The 20,232-nt window shown below is 42.4% G+C and overlaps 1 protein-coding gene across 4 annotated transcripts; it reads right to left on the bottom strand.

Moving 5' to 3' along the window:
- Window positions 1–1,084: 1,084 nt before the first annotated feature.
- Window positions 1,085–6,213, bottom strand: LOC125359220 (low affinity immunoglobulin gamma Fc region receptor III-A-like). Of its 4 annotated transcripts, none has more exons than XM_048356830.1 (5): window positions 6,128–6,213; window positions 5,225–5,245; window positions 4,659–4,916; window positions 3,505–3,759; window positions 1,085–1,794 (listed from the first exon to the last, which is right to left on the bottom strand). In XM_048356830.1, exons 1-5 carry the CDS (start codon window positions 6,186–6,188, stop codon window positions 1,610–1,612), a joined length of 780 nt encoding a protein of 259 aa, XP_048212787.1. In that variant the 5' UTR covers window positions 6,189–6,213; the 3' UTR covers window positions 1,085–1,609. The 4 variants fall into 4 exon arrangements, with proteins under 4 accessions (XP_048212787.1, XP_048212788.1, XP_048212790.1 ...); XM_048356831.1 differs by having other exon boundaries at window positions 4,659–4,913; XM_048356833.1 differs by lacking the exon at window positions 5,225–5,245 and having other exon boundaries at window positions 4,659–4,913; window positions 6,128–6,209.
- Between the last annotated feature and the right edge of the window lie 14,019 nt (window positions 6,214–20,232).

Genomic DNA, 20,232 nt, shown 5'->3' with positions numbered 1-20,232 from the left:
GATCTCAGCATCTACATTTAATTTGGGCACACTAAATGAATGGGAGCCAAATGGCTAAGGCTTCCAAGTGTTCATTCCTCATCTCCAAATCTCCTCTCCTAGCCATACATGTTTGAATGTCCTTGGCTCTATGGGCTTGGAATTCACACCAGCTGAGTCTACCCGCAGGCTTCTGCCTCCTGCCCAGCTGTGACTTCTCCTACCAGCAATAGTGCATCTAATGCACCATCCTATTCCATGCCACCCACAAAGCCCCATCCCCCTCACCGACTCACTTGCTAGTGACTTGTAACGCAAGCTCCACAACTCATGTGAGCTTGGGTAAGAGGTTACTGCCAAGAGGGGCATCTCACGAATACAAACAAATCTCAGACAGAATTTTGACAAAAGGAGGGGAAAAAAAGAGACTTTGTCATTCATATTTTATTGCTACATCTTTTCCATCTTCTGAGAGTAGCATCCAAGATCTTATGCTTTACTGAAAGCAAGGCATGTTCTGTTAAAAATATCCAAAGAAGAAAAGAATGAAAGCTTTCTTTAAGAAAGCACCAGTTACCTTGTCCATACCCAGTATTCCATTGCTACTGACATGCTGAAAGGATTTCAGAGTTTCCTAATTCAACTCAGTGCAATTCAGAACATTTCTCCCCCAGCTTTGGTTTAATGAATGATATGAACAGAGTTCTACCTGAGTTTGACACTGAAGTAGAAAAGCTGGTTTTTATAGTGTCTGCCCTGTGCTCTCTAATTTTTACTACTTTGGGGAACAAAACTTCCTCCCCCCACTCCCAGGCCCTTCCTTCCTGTGAACTTGTGGGTGACTTTTTCATGACATGCATTCTCAGTTCAGATGCTGAGCTATCTCTGTGTACACAGCACAATGCAGGATTTCTTCTGTGCTTTCTTTTAAACACTTGCAGTCCTTCCTACATTTATTTTCTACTCATAGCATTACAACAATTCATCATTCACAAATCATCCCACTTTCCCATAGGGAAAAATACTCTCATCTCTCCCAGTTAACAGTGTTACTTCTGGCAATTGGGCCATAGCCCTTGCTGTGGGAAGGCGGCCTTATCTCTGGGCCCAGATGGGGGAGCCTCGCTTCCTGTCATGGGTCTTCAGTTCATCCTCAGGCACCACCTTCATCCGTTCTACTGCACTGCCTAGATCCCCAGCAGTTCTCACTCTCAAGTCTGGAAGGAATTCCAGGGTCCCCTGAAGGCAGTCAGTCCTGAGGCACACAGAGGCAGAGCCTACTTCAACTTTTAACTCATTCATCTTCTTGTCCATTTATTTATGGACAGTTATTTTACTTTTAAAGGGTCAACATCCAGAGCCTGTATTGTTGCTTTGCTGTGAGGAACTGGAGGGGATTTCAACTCTTGGAGTGGAGGTACAGCCCAGGGATTCTTTGTGGGTTCTTGAGGGTTGTAGGCCTGTCCTTTTTATTGGAGACCAAGAGAAAATAGAGAATTGGAGGAGGGCCCCCAAGCCCAGGTTCTCAGTTGCATTCCCCCTGCTGCCCCAAATGTCTAATGTATCAGATGATCAGAGAAAGGCACATAGATTCCGCGGCCACTGCTCCTTTGCCCTGTGAGATAAGGGGTCATTGCTCCTGAACATCTAGGCTCCACTGAAATTTGTATTTCCTCCTGTCTTCCATGGAGTTTCGAAGGTTTTTCCACACAGAGAAATACAGTCCCGTGTTTATTGCAAACAAGACTCCCATCACCAGGCAGAAAGTGATTTGGTGCCACAGCAGCATTCGTGAGACCGTTGCAGATGCTGGACCTGGGAGGAGGAGGCAGGATTTGGACTGAACAGTGAGGTCACTTGTGGACATGCTTCCCAACACCTGTTAGGATCCAGCTTCTAGGGAATGAATGGTGGGGGAGCCTGAAAGGATATTTGCTGCATCCCATTTCCTCCCAATCTCAGCTGCTCAAGCTGAGCCCAGCTCATCAAATTCTCAGCCCCAACTTCTGCTTATTGGTGGAGATAAGCAGCAGAGAGTGCTCAGTAAGTTAGATTGTTAATAGGTGTTGTGTGATCAGTAAGTAATCCTGGCTATTCAAGAGGCTGAGATCTGAGGATTGTGGATCAAAGCCAGCCTAGGTAAACAAATCTGAGACTTGTCTTCTTCAATTAACCACCGAAAACCCAGGCATGGAGCTGTGGCTCAAGTAGGAGAGCCTCAGCCTTGAGAAAAAAAGCTAAGGGGCGGCTGGGTGTCAATGGCTCACACCTGTAATCCTAGCGAGGTTGAGATCTGAAGATTGTGGTTCAAGCCAACCCAGGCAGGACAGTCCATGAGACTCTTATCTCCAAGTAAGTACCAAAAAACTAGAAGTTCAAGTAGTAGAAAGCTAGCCTTGAGTAAAATAGTTCAAGGACAGCATTCAAGCCCTGATTTCAAGACCCAGGATTGGTAAAATAAAATAAAATAAAAAATTAAAAGGTGTATTGCTGTCTTTAAATTTCAACAATTTACAACACCAAATAGCTTGTTATTTAGATTTTGGCCCAGTTATAGACAGAAGGCCTGTGAAATCACAAAGTCTAGGGACATTGTATTGGTACTGGGGCTTGAACTTAGGGCATGGGTGCTATTCCTTAGCTTTTTCACTCAAGACTGGTATTCTATTCCTTAAGACACAACTTCACCTCCAGTTTTTTTGTTTTGTTTGTTTTTTTGTTTTTTTGCTGGTTAATTGGAGATGAGTTTCACAGACTTTCTACCCAGGCTGGCTTTGAACTGTGATCCTTAGATCTCAGCCTCCTGAGTAGCTAGGGTTATAGGCATGTGTCACCAGCAACCAGCTTGGTTCATTTTACTACTGGTTACATATTCAGGTTTTGAAATCTTTGATGTACTCTTGTAACAATAATTGATTTATTGTACCTTATTTTGTCCATAAAATGGAGTCAATGTAAGCTCTCTCATTATGTCATGAAGGTTCATTACTATGGTAAAGCCAGGCGTGTGTAAAGACCCTAGCAATGTGAAAGTGCTGGGTCAGCAGCAGCTTGTCTTTGTTACACAGAAGAAACTGAGGGCCAGAGAGATGGAACGACTCACCCATAGCCACTGTTAAATTAGCCAAGGAGACAGAACCTGGTTCTGAGCCTTTTCTGTGAGAAACTGAGGGGCACCTGTCAGTTTGGTTCTTGGCTGAGAATTGTTGCTTATATGGGAATGAGTGCAGGAAAAAGTGGGCCAGCATATGTGGGCACGTGGCATTGCAGGTGCCTGGGGGTAAAGACAGCAGTATTTATGGGGCAGCAATGCAACTTCTGCTGCTGCTCTCCTGCTACTGAATGTTACTCTTGGCTACTCTTTGGGAGCAGACTGGAACAGAACTGTAAACCTCTCAGCAACCAGAGATGTTCAGGATCTCTGCTAGTCACCAGGAGGGAACCCCATTTAAAGAACTTGGTGCTGCTGGGAATGTCCTTCCACATAAATGGGCCATGGGTCACCTAGGGCTAGGTAGCTCTCACCTTGAACGATGATGTTCACAGCCTCTGAAGACGTGTTTCTGTGTCCGATAAGACCCCTGCAGAAGTAGGAGCCGCTGTGATTGTGTGTGGCGTCTGGGATGTAGAAGTCAGAATTCCAGTGGAAATACTTCATGCCTTTACCATTCCGTAAATATGTGACCTTTTGCACAGGCTTATTTTTCCAGCTGTGACATTTAAGCCAAATGGTCTCTCCTTCCTGGAACACCTGCTGAGTGGTCTGGAGCAGCAGCCAACCTGAAAGACAGGAAGAGACCTCGGGGCAAGAGGTTGTCAGTGCCGAGCTCCCAGACCCTGGAGTGCAATGGAGAGTCAGCCACAATGGGAGCTAGCCTACAGAACTGACTAGGTCCTGTAAGATGGATGACTCAGGTGTTAGGTCACATTAAGTGTGTGTGTGTGTGTGTGTGTGTGTGTGTGTGTGTGTGTGTGTGTGCTGGTATTGGGCCTTCAACCCAGGGCCTAGGTACTATCCATTAACTGATTTTTGCTCAAAGCTAGCACTCTACCACTTGAGCCATAGTTCCACTTCTGGCTTTTTGCTAGTTTAACTGGAGATAATAGTGTCATAGACCTTCCTACCCAGGCTAGCTTTGAACAGCTATTCCCAAGATATCAGCCTCCTGAGTAGCTAGGATTAGAGGCATGTGACACCAGCACCCAGCACATTAAGACTTTTAGTCTCATGGAGTATACAGAATGATCAAAATACCAAGTTAGGCCTCGGAGACTTGAGTGGTAGAGTATCTGCCTGGCCTTCTCAAGGTCCTCATTTCAAATCCCAGTACTGCCAACACAAAACAACAAAACCCGTAAGACATAGTACTGAGCAGTAGTGTTGTACTCTGACTCTTAGAGGACACAATCACCTTGTATGTGTTCTCTACTAGAGGAAATGGCTGGGTTTGTTAAGGGCAGCAGTTCTGTATCTAATAGTATAGGACAGGCTTTAATGTTTTTCCCTCACTTACAAATAGCTAGAACTACAACTCTGATATCATTTAGTGGAACTGCATGTTATCTCATTTTAGTTTCAGTTCCCAAATATGTCATATTCCCAAGTACATCAGCATTGTAGGCCTAGCACTTTAGGGCTGTTTAACTGGTGATTTCCCTCCATCCCAAGACCCACTCACCAATGTGGACTTCCAGCTGCACAGGATCACTGAGTGTGGAGAGGCCTGTTTGGCACCTGTACTCTCCACTGTCCTCAACCCTGGCAGACTCAATGAAGTAGCTGAAGGTCTGCTCTGAGATGCGGCTTCCATTGTGTAGCCACTGGGTAGCATTGTCCCCAGGAGGGTAGGTGCCCTGGCACTTTAGAGTCACACTGTCTTCCTGGAGTACTCTATCCCATGGAGGATCGAGGAGCACCACAGCCTTTGGGAGATCTGCTAAGGAGTCAAGAGAATGTGGGCAGGACAGTCGGGTGAGCATTACACTGGTATTTTCAGGGAGTTGGGCCCATTGCAAACGCTGCGTGGTGTGGGTGACACAGCCTGACTCTGTGACTCATCTTAACTGTGCATCTTAACTGGGAGGCACTTGGTTCCATTTTGAGCTTGTCCTACAGCTTGAGAGAAAGTGGTCAGAGAAGCCTAGGGTTGAATCCCACTGTGTTCCTGTCCATTCCACACCAGCTGTTTCCCAACATCATTTGACCTTGACAATCCATGAATCCAAGACCATGAAGCAAACTCACCAACTGTCATGCCAGCTGAAACTGAAAACAAAACAAAACAAAACAAAACAGTGTGGGTCAGATACTGAGTATAGAGTGATCTAACACTCCTCACCCCTGCCCTCAAAGCCCAATGTACCCCAGAATCAAGATATTTAGAGTGAATACTTTTATTGTTGCTTGCCTTATATGTAGTATCTATGCCTTTTTCTCTACGGAACACCCCAATTCCTGTTTTTAACAGGGTTCTTTTACTCCTTCTTCCCTGTTCAACGTCACAGGGTAAAGATTGAACTTCCCCCTGGCCTCTCCTGGATCAAACCTGTAATCCTAGCTACTCAGGTAGCTGAGGTCTGAGGATGGAGGATGTGAAGCCAGCTTGGGCAGAAAAGTCTGTGAGACTCTTGTCTCCAATTAACCAGCAAAGAGCTGGAAGTGGAGCTGTGGCTCAAGTGACAGAGTACGAACCTTTACCTAAAAAGCTAAGCAAAAGGGTGAAGTCCTGAGTACATGCTCCCATGTGTACACACACACACACACACACACACACACACACACACACACGCACAGATTGACTTTTCCTGAACCAAGCCACAGTCACAATCTTAATCCAAGACCCCCAGAAAGAGTAGAAATGAAAAGGTTTAGACAAGAGAGCTGGCATGTCAGACTAGAAGAAACAAAACCTTTGTGACCAACTAGCTCACAGTCTTCAATTTACATATAAGAAAACAGAGGCAGAGGAGTGAATTGACAGACTGCCCACATCCCTTTTACTTCCCAGTGAAGCCCACCCACATCAGAACCACTCTCTCTCTCCCGGACTCTGGTGGGGAAGTTGAACCATCTTTGCCCTGAAAAGCTGTCTCTGATGAACTCAGAGCCATCTGGAGCTTCTCCTTCAGCTAGGAGACTCCGACTTACCTAGAAGTAGCAGAACTGTTAGTGGCAGTAGCTGCTTCATGCTGCTGCATCCAGTAAACATTCACCACAGCAATCTGGGCCATCAAAGGAACCTGGCTAGTCAGAAGAGAGGAAGTAAACGGCTTTTCCCCACACCCACCCACCCTACACAGTCCATCCTTCACCAGGTTCCTTTTCCGGAAACTAGGAACATGGTGTGTGTGTGTGTGTGTGTGTGTGTGTGTGTGTGTGTGTGTGTGTGTGTGTGTGTGTGGCTTTAAACTCAGGGCTTGGGCACTGTTCTTAAGCTTTTGGGCTCAAGGCTAACGCTCTACCATTTGAGCTAGAGCTCCACTTCTGGCTTTTTGGTGATTAATTAGAAATAGAATCTCATGGAGTTTCCTGCCCAGGCTGACTTTACAGCACAGTCCTCAGATCTTAGCCTCTAGAGTAGCTAGGATTATAGGTATGAACCATTGCTTCCAGGCCTAGCCAACATGATCTGGTTCCCAAATGGAAACTCCATTAAGTGAGGAGAGAAAGATATTCATCTAACACCATGGTGATCACAAAATGGAATTCATTCACTTTTATCTCCTTCAGCCACAGGTCAAAATTGTGGATCTTAGTACTAGGAATGCCTTTGGGTACAGCTGGTTCTGACAAAACCTGTAACTCCAGCAGGGAATGGTCTCTGCTGACAATGGGATCATTGGTGGCACTCCAAAAGAATTAATTTTATTTTTTAACAGATGCCTGAAAACAGAAACATTATGCATTTATGAGGTTTCCATACCTGTACATTGTGATGTTAGATCAAGTAGAATTCAACCATCTCCTGATTCATCATTTCTTCTAAGAGAAGAATTTTAAAGAAGTGTGGTGGTTGTGTGTTATAGGAAGGATATGGTCTAAGAGGAAGGAAATCTGGATTTTAGTTTCAGTCTGACAGGGGCTGGTCATCAAACCACATCTCTTTCCTAATCCTATTTATTCATCTGTGAAGGGCAGTCATTGGGTTAGGTTGAATCCAGCTCTTTCCATTTTGAATAGTATATGGTTCTGACTTTCAATAATTTGTAGATATTGCAGAACAGTCTGCTTTATAAAAATCCTAAGGAATTTAGAATAACTTCAGAGACTCAAAAGGATTTCTTTCAAAGCATATCTAGGAAATTTTACATATATATATTTATTTATTTTTGCCAGTCCTGGGCCTTGGACTCGGGCCTGAGCACTGTCTCTGGCTTCTTTTTTTTTGCTCAAGGCTAGCACTCTGCCACTTGAGCCACAGTGCCACTTATGGCCATTTTCTATATATGTGGTGCTGGGAAATCAAACCCAGGGCTTCATGTATACGAAGCAAGCACTCTTGCCACTAGGCCATATTCCCAGCCCTACATGTATAATTTAAAAATTAGTTATAAACAGTGAACTAATGTTTTGACTTATGTTTGGACATTTTGTAAAATATTCAGAATCTATTAGGACAAAAAGAAATGTACGGGCTGAGAATGTGGCTTAGCGGTAGAGTGCTTGCCTGGCATGCATGAGCCTTGGGTTTGATTCCTCAACACCACATAAACAGAAAAAGCCCAAAGTGGCCCTGTGGCCCAAGAGGTGAGCAAAAGGAAAACAGAGACAGTGCTCAGGCCCTGAGTTCAAGACCCAGGACTGGCATAAAAAAAGGCTGGAGGCCTGGCTTAAGTTGGTAGAACACTAGTTGCCTAGCAAGCAGTACAAAAAAAAAAAGTAGGGCTGGGGTATGGCTCAGGTGGTAGTGAGCCTGCCTAACAAACATAAGGCCTCTGAATTCAAATCTCAGTATTGAAAAAGAAATGAAAATACTGTTTGTTTTGTTTATCAGTGCCTTTCTTTTAGATTAGAAGGAAAGGTTGGGTAGATTATTAGAATGTATGAACATAGACTAATGAAACCTGTTGATATTATTTAGGAAGCAAGAAGAGGATAAGGAAGAGTCATGGAGAGAGGGTTGATTAGAATACATGCATGGAAGTGTCAGAAGGAAATCCTCTCTTGGATAGCTAATGTGTGCCAATGCGGGGTGGTGGGGGGGGCGGAGAGGGAGAGAAAGAGAGGAGGGAGGGAGAAGGAGAGGGAGATGGTGAAGGAGATAAAAAGGGAATAGAGAAGAGGGGGAGGAGGGGGATAGGAGGAGGAAGAAAGGGGGAAAGGAAAGGTGGGAAAGAGGGGAGAGGAGGTGTTAGGGACTCGTCAATGCAGAGTATAGCCAGTCTCAGAACTATCCCAAGAGATTCAGTCCTTGTTCCTGTCATCATTATTTTCTTTTGTTGCCTTAAACAGCTTTTGTTTGAAAACACACAAAATAACCTATGGTATATTCCTGTTTTTAAAAAAGTAAAGTAATTCAGATGTAAATAAAGTGAAAGGGTCAATTACATTTCTCAACCAATTTCATATCCTTCTCCAGGGGGTAACATCTGGAAAATTTGTGTATCTCACTCCAGAACTTTCTGAATTCAATCATATTCATGCAAATATATGTCTACCCCTACATATTTATCATGCTTATTTTCTCATGTAATATTTTTGTTATTCTTTATGTATTACATAATATAATTATCAATATATTTACAACTTTCTTTTCATAATAACTCTACATAGGCATATACCACTCAACATTTTCCTTTAAAAATTTTTTTAATTAAGTGGGGTGCTGGTGGCTCATGCCTGTAGTCCTAGCTACTCAGGAGGATAAGATCTGAGGATCACGGTTCAAAGTCTGCCTGAGCATGAAAGTTCTTGAGACCCTTATTTCCAATAAACCACCAGAAAACTGGAAGTGACGCTGTGGCTCAAAGTGGTAGAGTACTAGCCTTGAGCAAAAAAGCTCAGGGGACAGTGCCCAGGCCCTTGTTAAATTGACTTTGGTTCTTACCTTTGATGAGAGAATTCAGGCAAAACACAAGCCTAGGTAAATGCAATAGGAAAATTTATTAGGAAAATGAAATGATGGAGAAAGAGAGTATGTTACAAACAACACTTTGGCCTCTCTTGGCCATCTTGCCGTCTTGCTCCTTACACAGCTTGGCCTTGAGTTAAACAGGGAGAATAGGAGACCTTGAAGATACCTTTCTGATTACTGGGTTGATGTTTTGCTTAATGTAAGGTTGTGATGCCAAAGATAAAAGATTTAGCATCTCCACTTTATTTCCTCATTCTAGTGTTCTTACTTTCCGCTTGTTTTGTAGCCCCTTACCTTTATTTCATTGTCAGGCAGAGTTTTTTGGTTTAGTTTTTTTTTTTTTTCTGCCAGTCCTGGGGCTTGAACTCAGGGCCTAAGCACTGTCCCTGGCTTCTTTTTGCTCAAGGCTAGCACTCTACCACTTGAGCCACAGCACCACTTTTGGCTTTTCTGTATATGTGGCACTGAGGAACCAAACCCAAGGCTCCATGCATGCTAGGCAAGCAGTCTACCACTAGGCCACATTCTCAGCCTCAGAGTTTGGTTTATCAGCTTATCCTGCCATCTCAGGTTATGTAGGTGGACAGTCCCTGCCTGCTTTTCTAACCTGTATCATCATTAGTCTTGCAAAATCACTCTTCTCAGCATTCATTTGACCCCATGACATCTTTGAAAACCATATATGAGGACAAAAAAAGGGGGGGGTAGTAAATGCTTTTCAAGGAAAATAGTGATCCATTCATTGGAATTCCCTCCCTGGTTTAACTTGTGAAAAATTTTCCTACATTATAGATTGCCCATGAGATTCTATCCAAACTTTGGGGGATGAGACTCCACTCAAATCCCATATTCACCCCCTAAGGGTGTGCTGTAATATAACCTTCCTTCCAGTTCCTTACTTCATCTGTCTTTCCAGTCCCTGTATCTGTGAGACGCCCTACAGCCACTGATAACAACATTATTATAGATTAACCAACCCTGGGACTACCTTGAACTATCTTCAAGAAAATTGGTAGATAAAATAATAAAATCTTTCTTATTATTTAAGCCATTTGAGTAGAATTTCTGGTACATGAAGCCGAAAAACCACCTGACTGATAGGTTCATCTCTCTTTCAGGACTTGAGGACATGCCCACTGATGTAGTGACAGAGTAAATTTCCCTTCCCTTCCCTTCCCATCCCTTCCCTTTTCCTTTCCCTTTCTTCTTTCCTTCTTTCTTCTTCTTTCCTTATTTCTTATATTTGTACTGGGGCTTGAATCTCAGAGCCTCTTGCTTGACCAGATGTTTCTTTAGTGTTTTTGAAAACTTGGTTCCCTTTTCTTAAAGAATAGACTCACACTACCCCTTTGTTTCAGCAGAGGGCAGTAGACAGCAGTAAACAGCCTACATTTCTAAACCCAGAATGAAGTCCATATCCATCCTCTATTATGCTCCAGAGTACAAAATATACTGCATCATGTGTTGTATGTTCATCAATGTAGGTACAGGATGGGTCTCAGAGATCATCAACTCTTAGATGACCTTTCCTCTTACAAGTGACAGTTTAGATGTATGTGACACGGGGAGTAGTTTGATCTAGAAAAATAAGTTTGAGTTAGCAGGACAGCTTTGCAGAGCATATATTGCCACAGTATTGCAAGCTTGAGGAACAGCAAGAAGTCTAAGTTTGATATAAGATGCTATGTATCATCTTGAAGGACATAAATGTTACCTTTAAAGGTTGAATATCAGCTAGGCATTGGTGGCTCATGCCTGTAATCCTAGCAACTGAGAAGGCTGAGTTCTGAGTTCTGCGGAACTCAGAACTCATGGTTTGAAGTCAGCCTTGGCAGGAAAGTTTATCTTCAATAAACTACTAAAGAGCTGGAAGTGGAGCTGCGGCTCAAGTGGTAGAGCACTAATTTTGAGCAAAAAAAGCCCAAGGACAGTGCCTAAGGCCTGAGTTTAAGCTCCAGGACTGGCACATTGTATGTGTGCACAGGTACGCACACAGACACACACAGACACACACAGATACACAGGTTGAATATGATTCTGAAAACAATGGGGACTCTTAGAAGGAATTTGCCCAGGGTAGTCATCTGCTCTGTCAGGCTTTTTTTGTTTTGTTTTATTGGTCATGGAGCCTGAACTTGGGGCCTAGGTACTGTCCCTGAGCTCTTTTGTTCAAGGCGAGCACTCTAGTACTTTGAGCCACAGCACCACTTCCAGTTTTCTGGTGGTTAATTGGAGACAAGAGTCTCACCGGGACATTCCTGCCCCACTGGCTTCAAATTATGATCCTCAAATCACAGTCTCCTGAGTGCTAGGATTGTAGGCCTGGGCCACCAGTGCCAGCGTGTGTGTGTGTGTGTGTGTGTGTGTGTGTGTGTGTGTGTGTGTGCTAGCGCATGTATTACTATGTAGCCCAGGCTAGCCTTGAACTCATCATTCTCTTGCCTCTATCTCCTGAGTTCTGGGATTACAGATATATACCACCACACCTGGCACTGTTATTGTTTTAATATGGAGTATATCTTGATTAGGTCAATCTCCTTAGCCAGTTGAAGTGTGCAGTGGTTTTATGCTTTTAGTGTATCATTTCTTGATAAGTAATTACTTATTGAGTATCTTTTTATGTGCTTATTTGACTATTGAATATCTTTTTTGGGGTGAAGAATCTAAGTCTTTTGCATACTTATTAGTTGAGTTACTTGTGTTTGTATTGATTTTAAATAGTTATATATTTCAGATATGAGTCCCTTGTAAATATACCTGTTACAAATATGTTGTTAGTCTTTAGCTTGCCTTCTTACTTTTAAAATGATGTCTTCTTTTATATAAAAGCTTACTATGTCTTTTGAAAACAATATGGAATATGAAACATAATGAAATGGAACAAAACCAAGTCAGAAAGTCTAGTTAAGAGTTTGAGCCAGGGATGGTGATACACAGCTATAATCATAGCAGAGACAAGAGGATCTGGAACGCAAGAGTAGCCTGGGCTACCTACCAAGACATTCTTTTTTTGTTAAAGAAGTTTTTTTTGTTTCTTCTTTCTTTTCTCTTTCCTCCTCCTCCTCCTCCTCCTCCTCCTCCTCCTCCTCCTCCTCCTCCTCCTCCTCCTCCTCCTCCTCCTCCCCCCCTCCTCCCCTCCTCCCCCTCCTCCCCCTCCTCCCCCTCCTCCCCCTCCTCCCCCTCCTCCCCCTCCTCCTCCTTCTCCCCCTCCTCCTCCTCCTTCTTTTACCATTTTTGTATATGAGAATACGTAGAAGGTATCATCTAAGAAATATTTTTCTGTTGTTTATAAGAAAAAAAGAAACAAAAGCAAAGCTTTTTCAGTAATTTAACCAGGAATGACTAGGCCATGAAATAATAATGATATTAGTGCTTGTTAGGACTTACACAGTACTCACTATGCATAGGCCCCAATCTAGCACATTCATTCATCTTCTTCTAACATTATTTTTATTTTATTATTTTATTATTTTTTATTATTTATTATACTTTTATTATTTTTATTTTACAAACAAGGAAACCAATACATGGAGAGACTGACTTACTCCACATTTTATACTGCTACTCTTTGGCAGGAGAAGGAATTTGAAAGAACTTGAGCACTGATTGATGAAGGGCCCAGGAGAAGTTGAAGCATTCAGACTTAGTAGGTCATACAGAATACAAGTTTGGCAGGAATAAGTTGATTTATTTTTCTTTCTTTTTAAAAAAAATTTTTGGTGCCAATCCTGGGGCTTGAACTCAAGGACTAAGAGCTATCTTTTAACTTTTTCACTCAAGGCTAGTGGTCTGCCACAGTTCCATGTCCAGCTTTTTGCTAGCTAATTGGAGAGACTCACCAACTTTTTTTCCCAGGTTGGGTTTAGACCCCAATCCTTAGATCTCCACCTCTTGAGTAGTTAGCATTATAGGTATGAGCCACAGTCACCTGGCTAAGTTGGTTTAACTTTAGAGGATTTTTTGAAAAGTGGAAATGCTAGAATGCCTTTGTAGAATTCAGGAGTTACCAGCATCTGGGAAATGGAGCAGGTTTCTCATCAAAGTGCAGCTGACATTGAAGGCCAGATCAGTCTTTGTGGAGGGACCCCTCTGTCCACTCTGAACATAGCTACATGTTGGCCTCTACCCAATTGATGCCAGGGGCAGCCTTCTCCCTCTCCCTCTGTAGCAATCTCAAATGCTTCCAGGCACGGGTAAAACCACACCTAATGAGAACCACCATGTTGGTCATTTAGAAGGATAGAGAAAGGGTCAGGTCTCTCAACCTTCTGAAGTGCATTCAAACATAAGCTGTCTTTATCTTTCTTCTTTCACTTTAAATTTATCTTAAAATTTTAATCTTTAAATTTATCTTAAATTTCAAAACTGATTTGTCAAGTTTGTAAGTCTAAAACTGTAATATAGTGGGCTGGGAATATGGCCTAGTGGTAGAGTGCTTGCTTACATACATGAAGCCCTGGGTTTGATTCCTCAGCACCATATAAACAGAAAAAGCTGGAAGTGACACTGTGGCTTAAATGGTAAAGTGCTAGCCTTGAGCAACAAGAAGCCAGAGACAGTGCTCAGGCCCTGACTTCAAGCCCAGGACTGGCCAAAAAAATTTGTAATATAGTGATTTATTCAACCCATAGCACCTTTTCTCTCTCTTCCTGGGCTGATACACTCCACATATAAACAATCATTGCTAGCGAGGGAGGTACACAGAAAACAGGAAGCTGAGAAAACATCAGTATTTGGTGGGTGAAGAAGACAGAGAAGGGAGTAACAGTCTCAGAGTGGCAGCAAGAGGGAACCCTGAAAGGTCTTGATGAGACAGATGATAGAAAACATGTGCTATTTGTCTCTTCCCGCTTGGCTTATCTCATTTAGGATGATTCATTCTAGGTCCATCTATTTCCCTGAAAATTACACAATATTATTCTTTCTAATGGATGAGTAAAATTCCACTGTATAAAGTACCACATTTTATTAATCCATTCACCCATTGTAGGCCATATGGACTTGGCTATTGTGAACAGTGCAGCAATGAACATGGATGTGCAAGTGTTTTTACTGTTTCCTGAGTTGTAATGTACTGGGTAGATGCCCTGGAGTGGTATGGCTGGGTCACAGGAAAGTTTCAGTTTTTTAAAGAAACCTCCAGACTGCTATCTAGAGTGGTTGCAGTAGTTTACATTCCTACCAACAGTGCAATAGAGTTCATTTCCCTCCACATTTCTACCAGCATTTGTTGTTGTTCCATTTCTCACTGTTGGCCAATCAAACTGGGGTGAGATAGAATCTCAGAGTTGCTTTGATTTGCATTTCCTTATGACTAGGGATGTAGAACATTTCCTCAAGTGTTTATTTGCCATTCTGACTTATGAGAAGTCTTTCTTTAAGCTTCTTTGCCCATTTATTGATTAGTTTATTAATTTTAGAGGGGGATTAATTTCTTGATCTCCTTGCACATTTTGGATATTAGACCTTTGTCAGATGTATTACTGGTGAAGATCTTCTCCTAGTCCATTGACTGTCTTTCTAGTTTAGTAATTATGTTCTTTGCTGTGCAGAAACTTTTAATTTTGATGTAACCCATTTGTCAAATACCTCTACTATTTGCTGTGTCCCTGTGACTCTTTTCAAAAAGTTCCTGCCTATGTCTATAATTTATAATGTTTCTCCTACTCCCTCTTGCAGTTGTTTCAGGCCTGATGTTGAGATCTTTCATCTACTTTGAGTTGATATTCATGCATGGCAACAAACAGGGATCCACTTTTAATTTTCTACATGTGGATACCCAGTTTTCTCGACACCAATTATTGAAGAGGTTATCTTTTCCCATCACCTATTTTTGGCTCCCTTGTCAAATATCAGATAACTGTAAGTATATGGCTTCATTTCTTGGTCTTCTAGTCTGTTCCATTGATCTTCAGGCCTGTATTTGTGCCAATACTAAGCTGTTTTTGTTATTTCAGCTCTGTAGTAGAGTTTGAGCTCTGGGATTGTGATATCACCAGCACTCCTTTCTATTTTCCTTGGAATTAAAAAAAATCTCCAAAATTCTTTTCAAGTTAATTATCTGGGCTATTTTGTTACAGTAATGGAAAGCTGACTGGCATGCATCCCTCCAGTGATCCAGAGGACCTAGCTTTACTTCTGTAATGGTGGCCCACAAATTCATTCTAGTATGCCCTCCTATGCTGGATCTTTGTCAATAAACTCTTTCCCCGGGGCCTCTACTGAGAGATGGGGGAAGGGGAAGGAATGGATGCTGACCAGGGAGGGAGTCCTTCTGTTCTCTTGCATAAAATAACTTTTTTCAGTGTCTAGACTGTTAATCTGAGGCCCCCATAGAGGAACTTTTCATACGGTGAACCACCAGCAACATTAACTTCATATGTTCAACTTACTCAGCTGCTGTGGTCAGAGGAGAGTCCCTTACTTATATCCTAGTCACTTTTAGGATCTGTCGTACCCTAAGAATCTGCCAATCAATGCGCAAGGAGAAATGAGTGGGAACTTAAAAATGAACGAATGGCAAATTGTTGACAAGATTTATTTCATACAGACCCTAGATTTTTCCATATGTTTTAGGATCCTTGCTGTCAGCCCTTCTGCTCTGAAGATATGGTTAATGAATCTCTGGCTCTTGATCCTTTTTTTCCTCCCATTGATGGCACGCCTTTCCCTTCCTGCTCAGCTCAGCATCTGTTTATGGTGGCACTCATGGCTAGGATTCTCCATGGCCCCACCTTTCTGTGTGTCCTCTAAAGAGCAATTTGCCCAGGTATGGCCCAAGATCTTAGCTCCCTGTATTTCAATGAGATCTCAGCTCCCTCTGTTCCCAACAGATTGTGAAAGACTGGGCACTCTCATTTTAGGAATTGTCACAGAAGAGAAAGTAGAATCTTCAGTCATTCCCTGAGTAAACTGGAAATGAGATAAATCTTTAGACATGTAACAACTTGGTGGTTAGAGACAGGAAGAATCCTTTTATGGGGGTTGTTGTCTTTTTGAGTCATGCATGTGCCACCACACCCAGCTCTCTCTCTAGTATTGTGGTGCTGAGGACATAACCTAGGGCCTTTCATATTGTTAGGCAAATGTTCTACCACTGAGCTATCTCCTCGGCCTTCCAGGAAGAATTCTTAAATATTACACAATTGTTGGCAGAACAAAAAATATATATCTAGTGAAGAGAAGAGAGAGTCCAGAAATAACTCACGTAGCTATTGTCAACTGATTTTTGACAGAGAATAAAATAATACAATGGAGAGAAGATAGAAAACATTAGAAATAACAAAAGAAGAGCCAGCACCAGTGTTTTAGGCTTGTAATCCCAGCTATCTACCTAGGGGGCTGAGATACAAGGTTCATGGTTGGAAGCCAGCCCAGGCAGGGAAGTGTGAGACTTTTATCTCCAATTAAACACCAAAAAACTAGAAGTGGAGCTGTGGTTCAAGTGGTAGAGCTCTAGCCTTGAACATTAAAGCTCAGGAGAGTACCCAGGCCCCTAGTTCAAGCCCCAGAATTAGCACCAAAGGAAATAAAAAACAGAAAACAAAAGCATAAAAAAAAGCATCCCTAGTAGGGCAACTGGACATCCATATGTAGAAAAATGAATCAGGCACTTTGGTTATATCCTTTACAAAATTTATCAAATTATATCATAGATTAGATATCAAAATGCAAAGCTATACGACTCCTAGGAGATAACATAGGAAAACAGGCATAATGATACCTTTTCAGACGTAACACTAGAGGTATAATCTAGGAAAGAAATAATTGATAAGCTACAGTTCATTAAAACTAAAACCTTTTTACTTTTGTGTTCCAGTCCTGGGGCTTGAACTCAGGACCTGGGTACTTAGTCTCTGAGCCTTTGTGATCTAGGCTAGCATTCTACCACTTGAGTCTCAACTCCAGTTCCAGCTTTTTAGTGGTTCATTGGAGATACGATTATCATGGGTATCCAGGCTGGCTTCCAAAACCATGATCCTCAGATTTCAGCCTCCTGAAGTAGCTAAGGTTGCAGGCAGAAGCCACTGGCATCAGGCCCATCATTCCTTTTATAACTTGAATCTTTAGGGGTAAATGTCCCTTTGTTGTCTCTCACTCATGTGAAGGGTCTTGGCTTCCTCAGGCCATCCCTCCCTCCTTCACTATGCTGCTGTTCTGAAGAAAAACGACTAACAAATTTACATTCTGAGGCTAATGATCCATAAAGCATGAGGCATTTGCATTTCTAAAAGGTAGAGATGACAACTCTAACCCAAACAATTGAGTTCCTTGAAGAACTTTCCAGGCTAGCCTGGTGAAGGCTGTAGCTTCCTAAACCCAAACTACATGAATGCAACCATTTTTCCTCCTTTCTTCCCTGTGGGTAGTTACCTTCCTTCCTAGACTTCTTCTTCCCCGGGAATCAGCAGCTGCTTGTAATGTCTGCTGTGGTTCAGGTCACAGGGAAGTGGCTACCTCAGGAAATTCTGGAGAGGACAGAGAAAGTGATCACAATGATCTACCAAAAGGGTAGCCAGAATATTAAGAGGAAGAGAAACAAATCCAGCCAAGCAAAGTATAGGGGAAAAAACTGTACCCCCAAATCAAGTGGGTGCAATCTGAGAGTGTCCATAGTTTGAATCATGTAAGTTTATTTGCCATTGCCCTAAAGTGTCTATAAACACCAGTCCCTCTAGAAGCCTCAAAGTAGACTTTTCTAGTCAATCACCACCACCACCACCACCATCATCATCATCTGGGTGTTGGTGGCCAGCCCAGTCAGGAAAGTCTGTGAGACTCTTATTTCCAATTAACTACCAGAAAACCAGAAGTGGCACTATGGCTCAAAGTGGTAGCCTTGAGCTGAAGAGGTCAGGGACAGGCCCTAGGTCCAGAGTTCAAGCCCCATGACTGACAAAAACAAAACAACAAAAACAAAAACAATTTAGCAGGTTCTGAATAAAATTTTATTTAAGGATTTTTACATTTAATCTTTACAACAACTTTATAAAGGTAACTACCAATGCAATCTGCATTTGATAGCCAAGGTAACAGCTTAGAAAGGGACTCATATTTGTAATCCTAGCTACTCAGAAGGCTGAGATCTAAGGATTATGGTTTGAAGCCAGCAAGATGATATTGTCTTAGGCCCTTCATTTTTCTTTACCAAATAAAGTATTATGATGCAGGAAAAGTAGGCACAGAGTCAAAATTTATTGGAAAGTAAGAGTAAGGTGCCAGAGATACTGAGGAAAGATTCTTAGCTATTGGCACGTTGGTACAAGGGCACATCCAGGACTCCTGACTGGGAGGGATGGATGCCTTATGCCATCAGAGGTTTGGTTCCCTCTTTTCCCAGGCAAGGAAAAGAGGAGAAAGAAGAGAAGGAGAGTACAGACTTCTTGGTGTAAGACAACAAGAAGTGGGACCCAGAAATTGATAGCCCAATGTAGGCTTGTTGGGATTCTCTTTTATTGCCCATTTGGTGAGTCTCAGCTGCTCTGGTATCTGGTTGGGTTACTATCCACCTCACCCCAAAGGACAGGGTGCCTGTCCCCTGAGCTGTGATAACTAAATGAAAGCAGAGCTTTGTCCATTTTTTTTTCCAGAGCTGGGGACTGAACTCAGGGCCTTGCGCTCACCAGGCAGGCGCTCTTCCACTGAGCCAGATCCCCAGTCCCGCCCTGTCCATTTTTCATATACAAATCTCTCACTACTGCAAATAGTTCCATTCCTGAAGTACCCACAATTTCAAGCCTACCCTGTTGTGCATCTACTTCAACTTACTTTCTAGAAGAGTCTTCTATTGTACAACCTGTATTTTCAACAGAGATTCCTTGAACAAACTGTACAGTTAGAGCAGACTTTCCAACACCTCCTGAATGGAGAACAATCAGCTTATACTCATGTGTGATACAAATGTCAAAACCTAGTATCTCTCATGCTGTCACTAGAGTCTTGCAGACAGCATTGCTCTGTGCTTCTCCAGGTCTCTGCTCTCATTCATTATTATTGTTGTTGTTGTTGTTATTTGTAATCAAGCTGTTCCTTTCAAAGAATCTTCCTTCCTGGTTAGCATAGTTCAATTTTCAATCATATATCTCCATATTGGTAATCATTTTGTTTCAGAAACATCTCCTTGTGTTTTGTGCCCTCCCAGCTGTGAGGAGATATTGTCTGGTTCTTTCACCTCAGTGCAATGATTAATAATGGTGTCTGAGCCTGAGATGATTCAGGAAAGTAACAAGTGCAGTGTGCACTGCTTCCTGACCATTTTCCCACTGGGGCCGTCAGAGAAAACCACGGGTGATACTGTAAACAAATGAGACTGCCCACAGCTGGCACAACTGGCACCATCAAGCCATTCCCAGGCCTGAAGACCACTCAATGGTTCAGTGCATTTGTAACTTGAACAGGTGCACAGCTGGTTCCCACACAGCTTGGGTAGCCACACTAATATAGAAAACATGAAATCTAACATCAGACAGAGATGGTTTCATATTCTGACTCAATCACTTACTAACCATCTAGCTTTGGACAAAACATTTTAACCTCTCAGAAGCTTAATTTTTTATATGTAAATAAGGCTGATGATATTTATCTGCTGGGATTGTGACAAATATTAAAAGATCAGTCCAGGGCATCCTCCATTCATGTACTGACACTTTTACTAGTAATTTGACTTCTTAGTGTATTAAATATATTGTCCTTATGCTTTCATTTCTAATGATACTGTGTGTGTGTGTGTGTGTGTGTGTGTGTGTGTGTGTGTGTGTGTGTGCTGGCACTTGGGCTTGAACTCAGGACCCGGGCGTTGTCCTTGATTACTTTTTACCACTCAAGGCTGGCTAGTATTCTACCACTAGAGCCATAGCTCCACCTGCAGACCACAGAATGTAAAAAGGTTTCACAGTGTCATTTCCTTGAGTATTATAGCTTGCTTCCTGAAAGGGCACTTGGGAAAGGATGTAAGACAGATTCCAGAGTATCTTCTGCTCTGGGAATGTTGAGGTTGAACAGAAGTTGACGAGGATGATGACAGAGGGTAAGCAAAAAAAAAAAAAAAATGTAACCCTAGCATTTATTGGATGTCTGTGTTATAGCAAGCACTTTGTTAGCACTCACAGTCTTTTTTTTTTTTTTTCCTTTTTAACTCAGGGCTTCTAGCTCTCTCATTTGACTGGTGCTTTACCACTTG

This window comes from Perognathus longimembris, chromosome 11 (assembly GCF_023159225.1).
Source record: "Perognathus longimembris pacificus isolate PPM17 chromosome 11, ASM2315922v1, whole genome shotgun sequence".
NCBI classification, from domain to species: Eukaryota; Metazoa; Chordata; class Mammalia; order Rodentia; family Heteromyidae; genus Perognathus; species Perognathus longimembris.
This window is presented reverse-complemented; position numbering and strand designations above follow the sequence as displayed.

Bases quoted from the DNA above. Each gene is read 5' to 3' on its own strand.
- LOC125359220 (XM_048356830.1), bottom strand. From the start codon at position 6,188: ATGTTTACTGGATGCAGCAGCATGAAGCAGCTACTGCCACTAACAGTT. The intron at 4,917-5,224 runs GTGAGTTTGCTT...TTGACTCCTTAG, and splicing joins TTCAGCTGGCATGACAGTTG to CAGATCTCCCAAAGGCTGTG. The intron at 3,760-4,658 runs GTGAGTGGGTCT...CCTGTCTTTCAG, and splicing joins GCAGCTGGAAGTCCACATTG to GTTGGCTGCTGCTCCAGACC.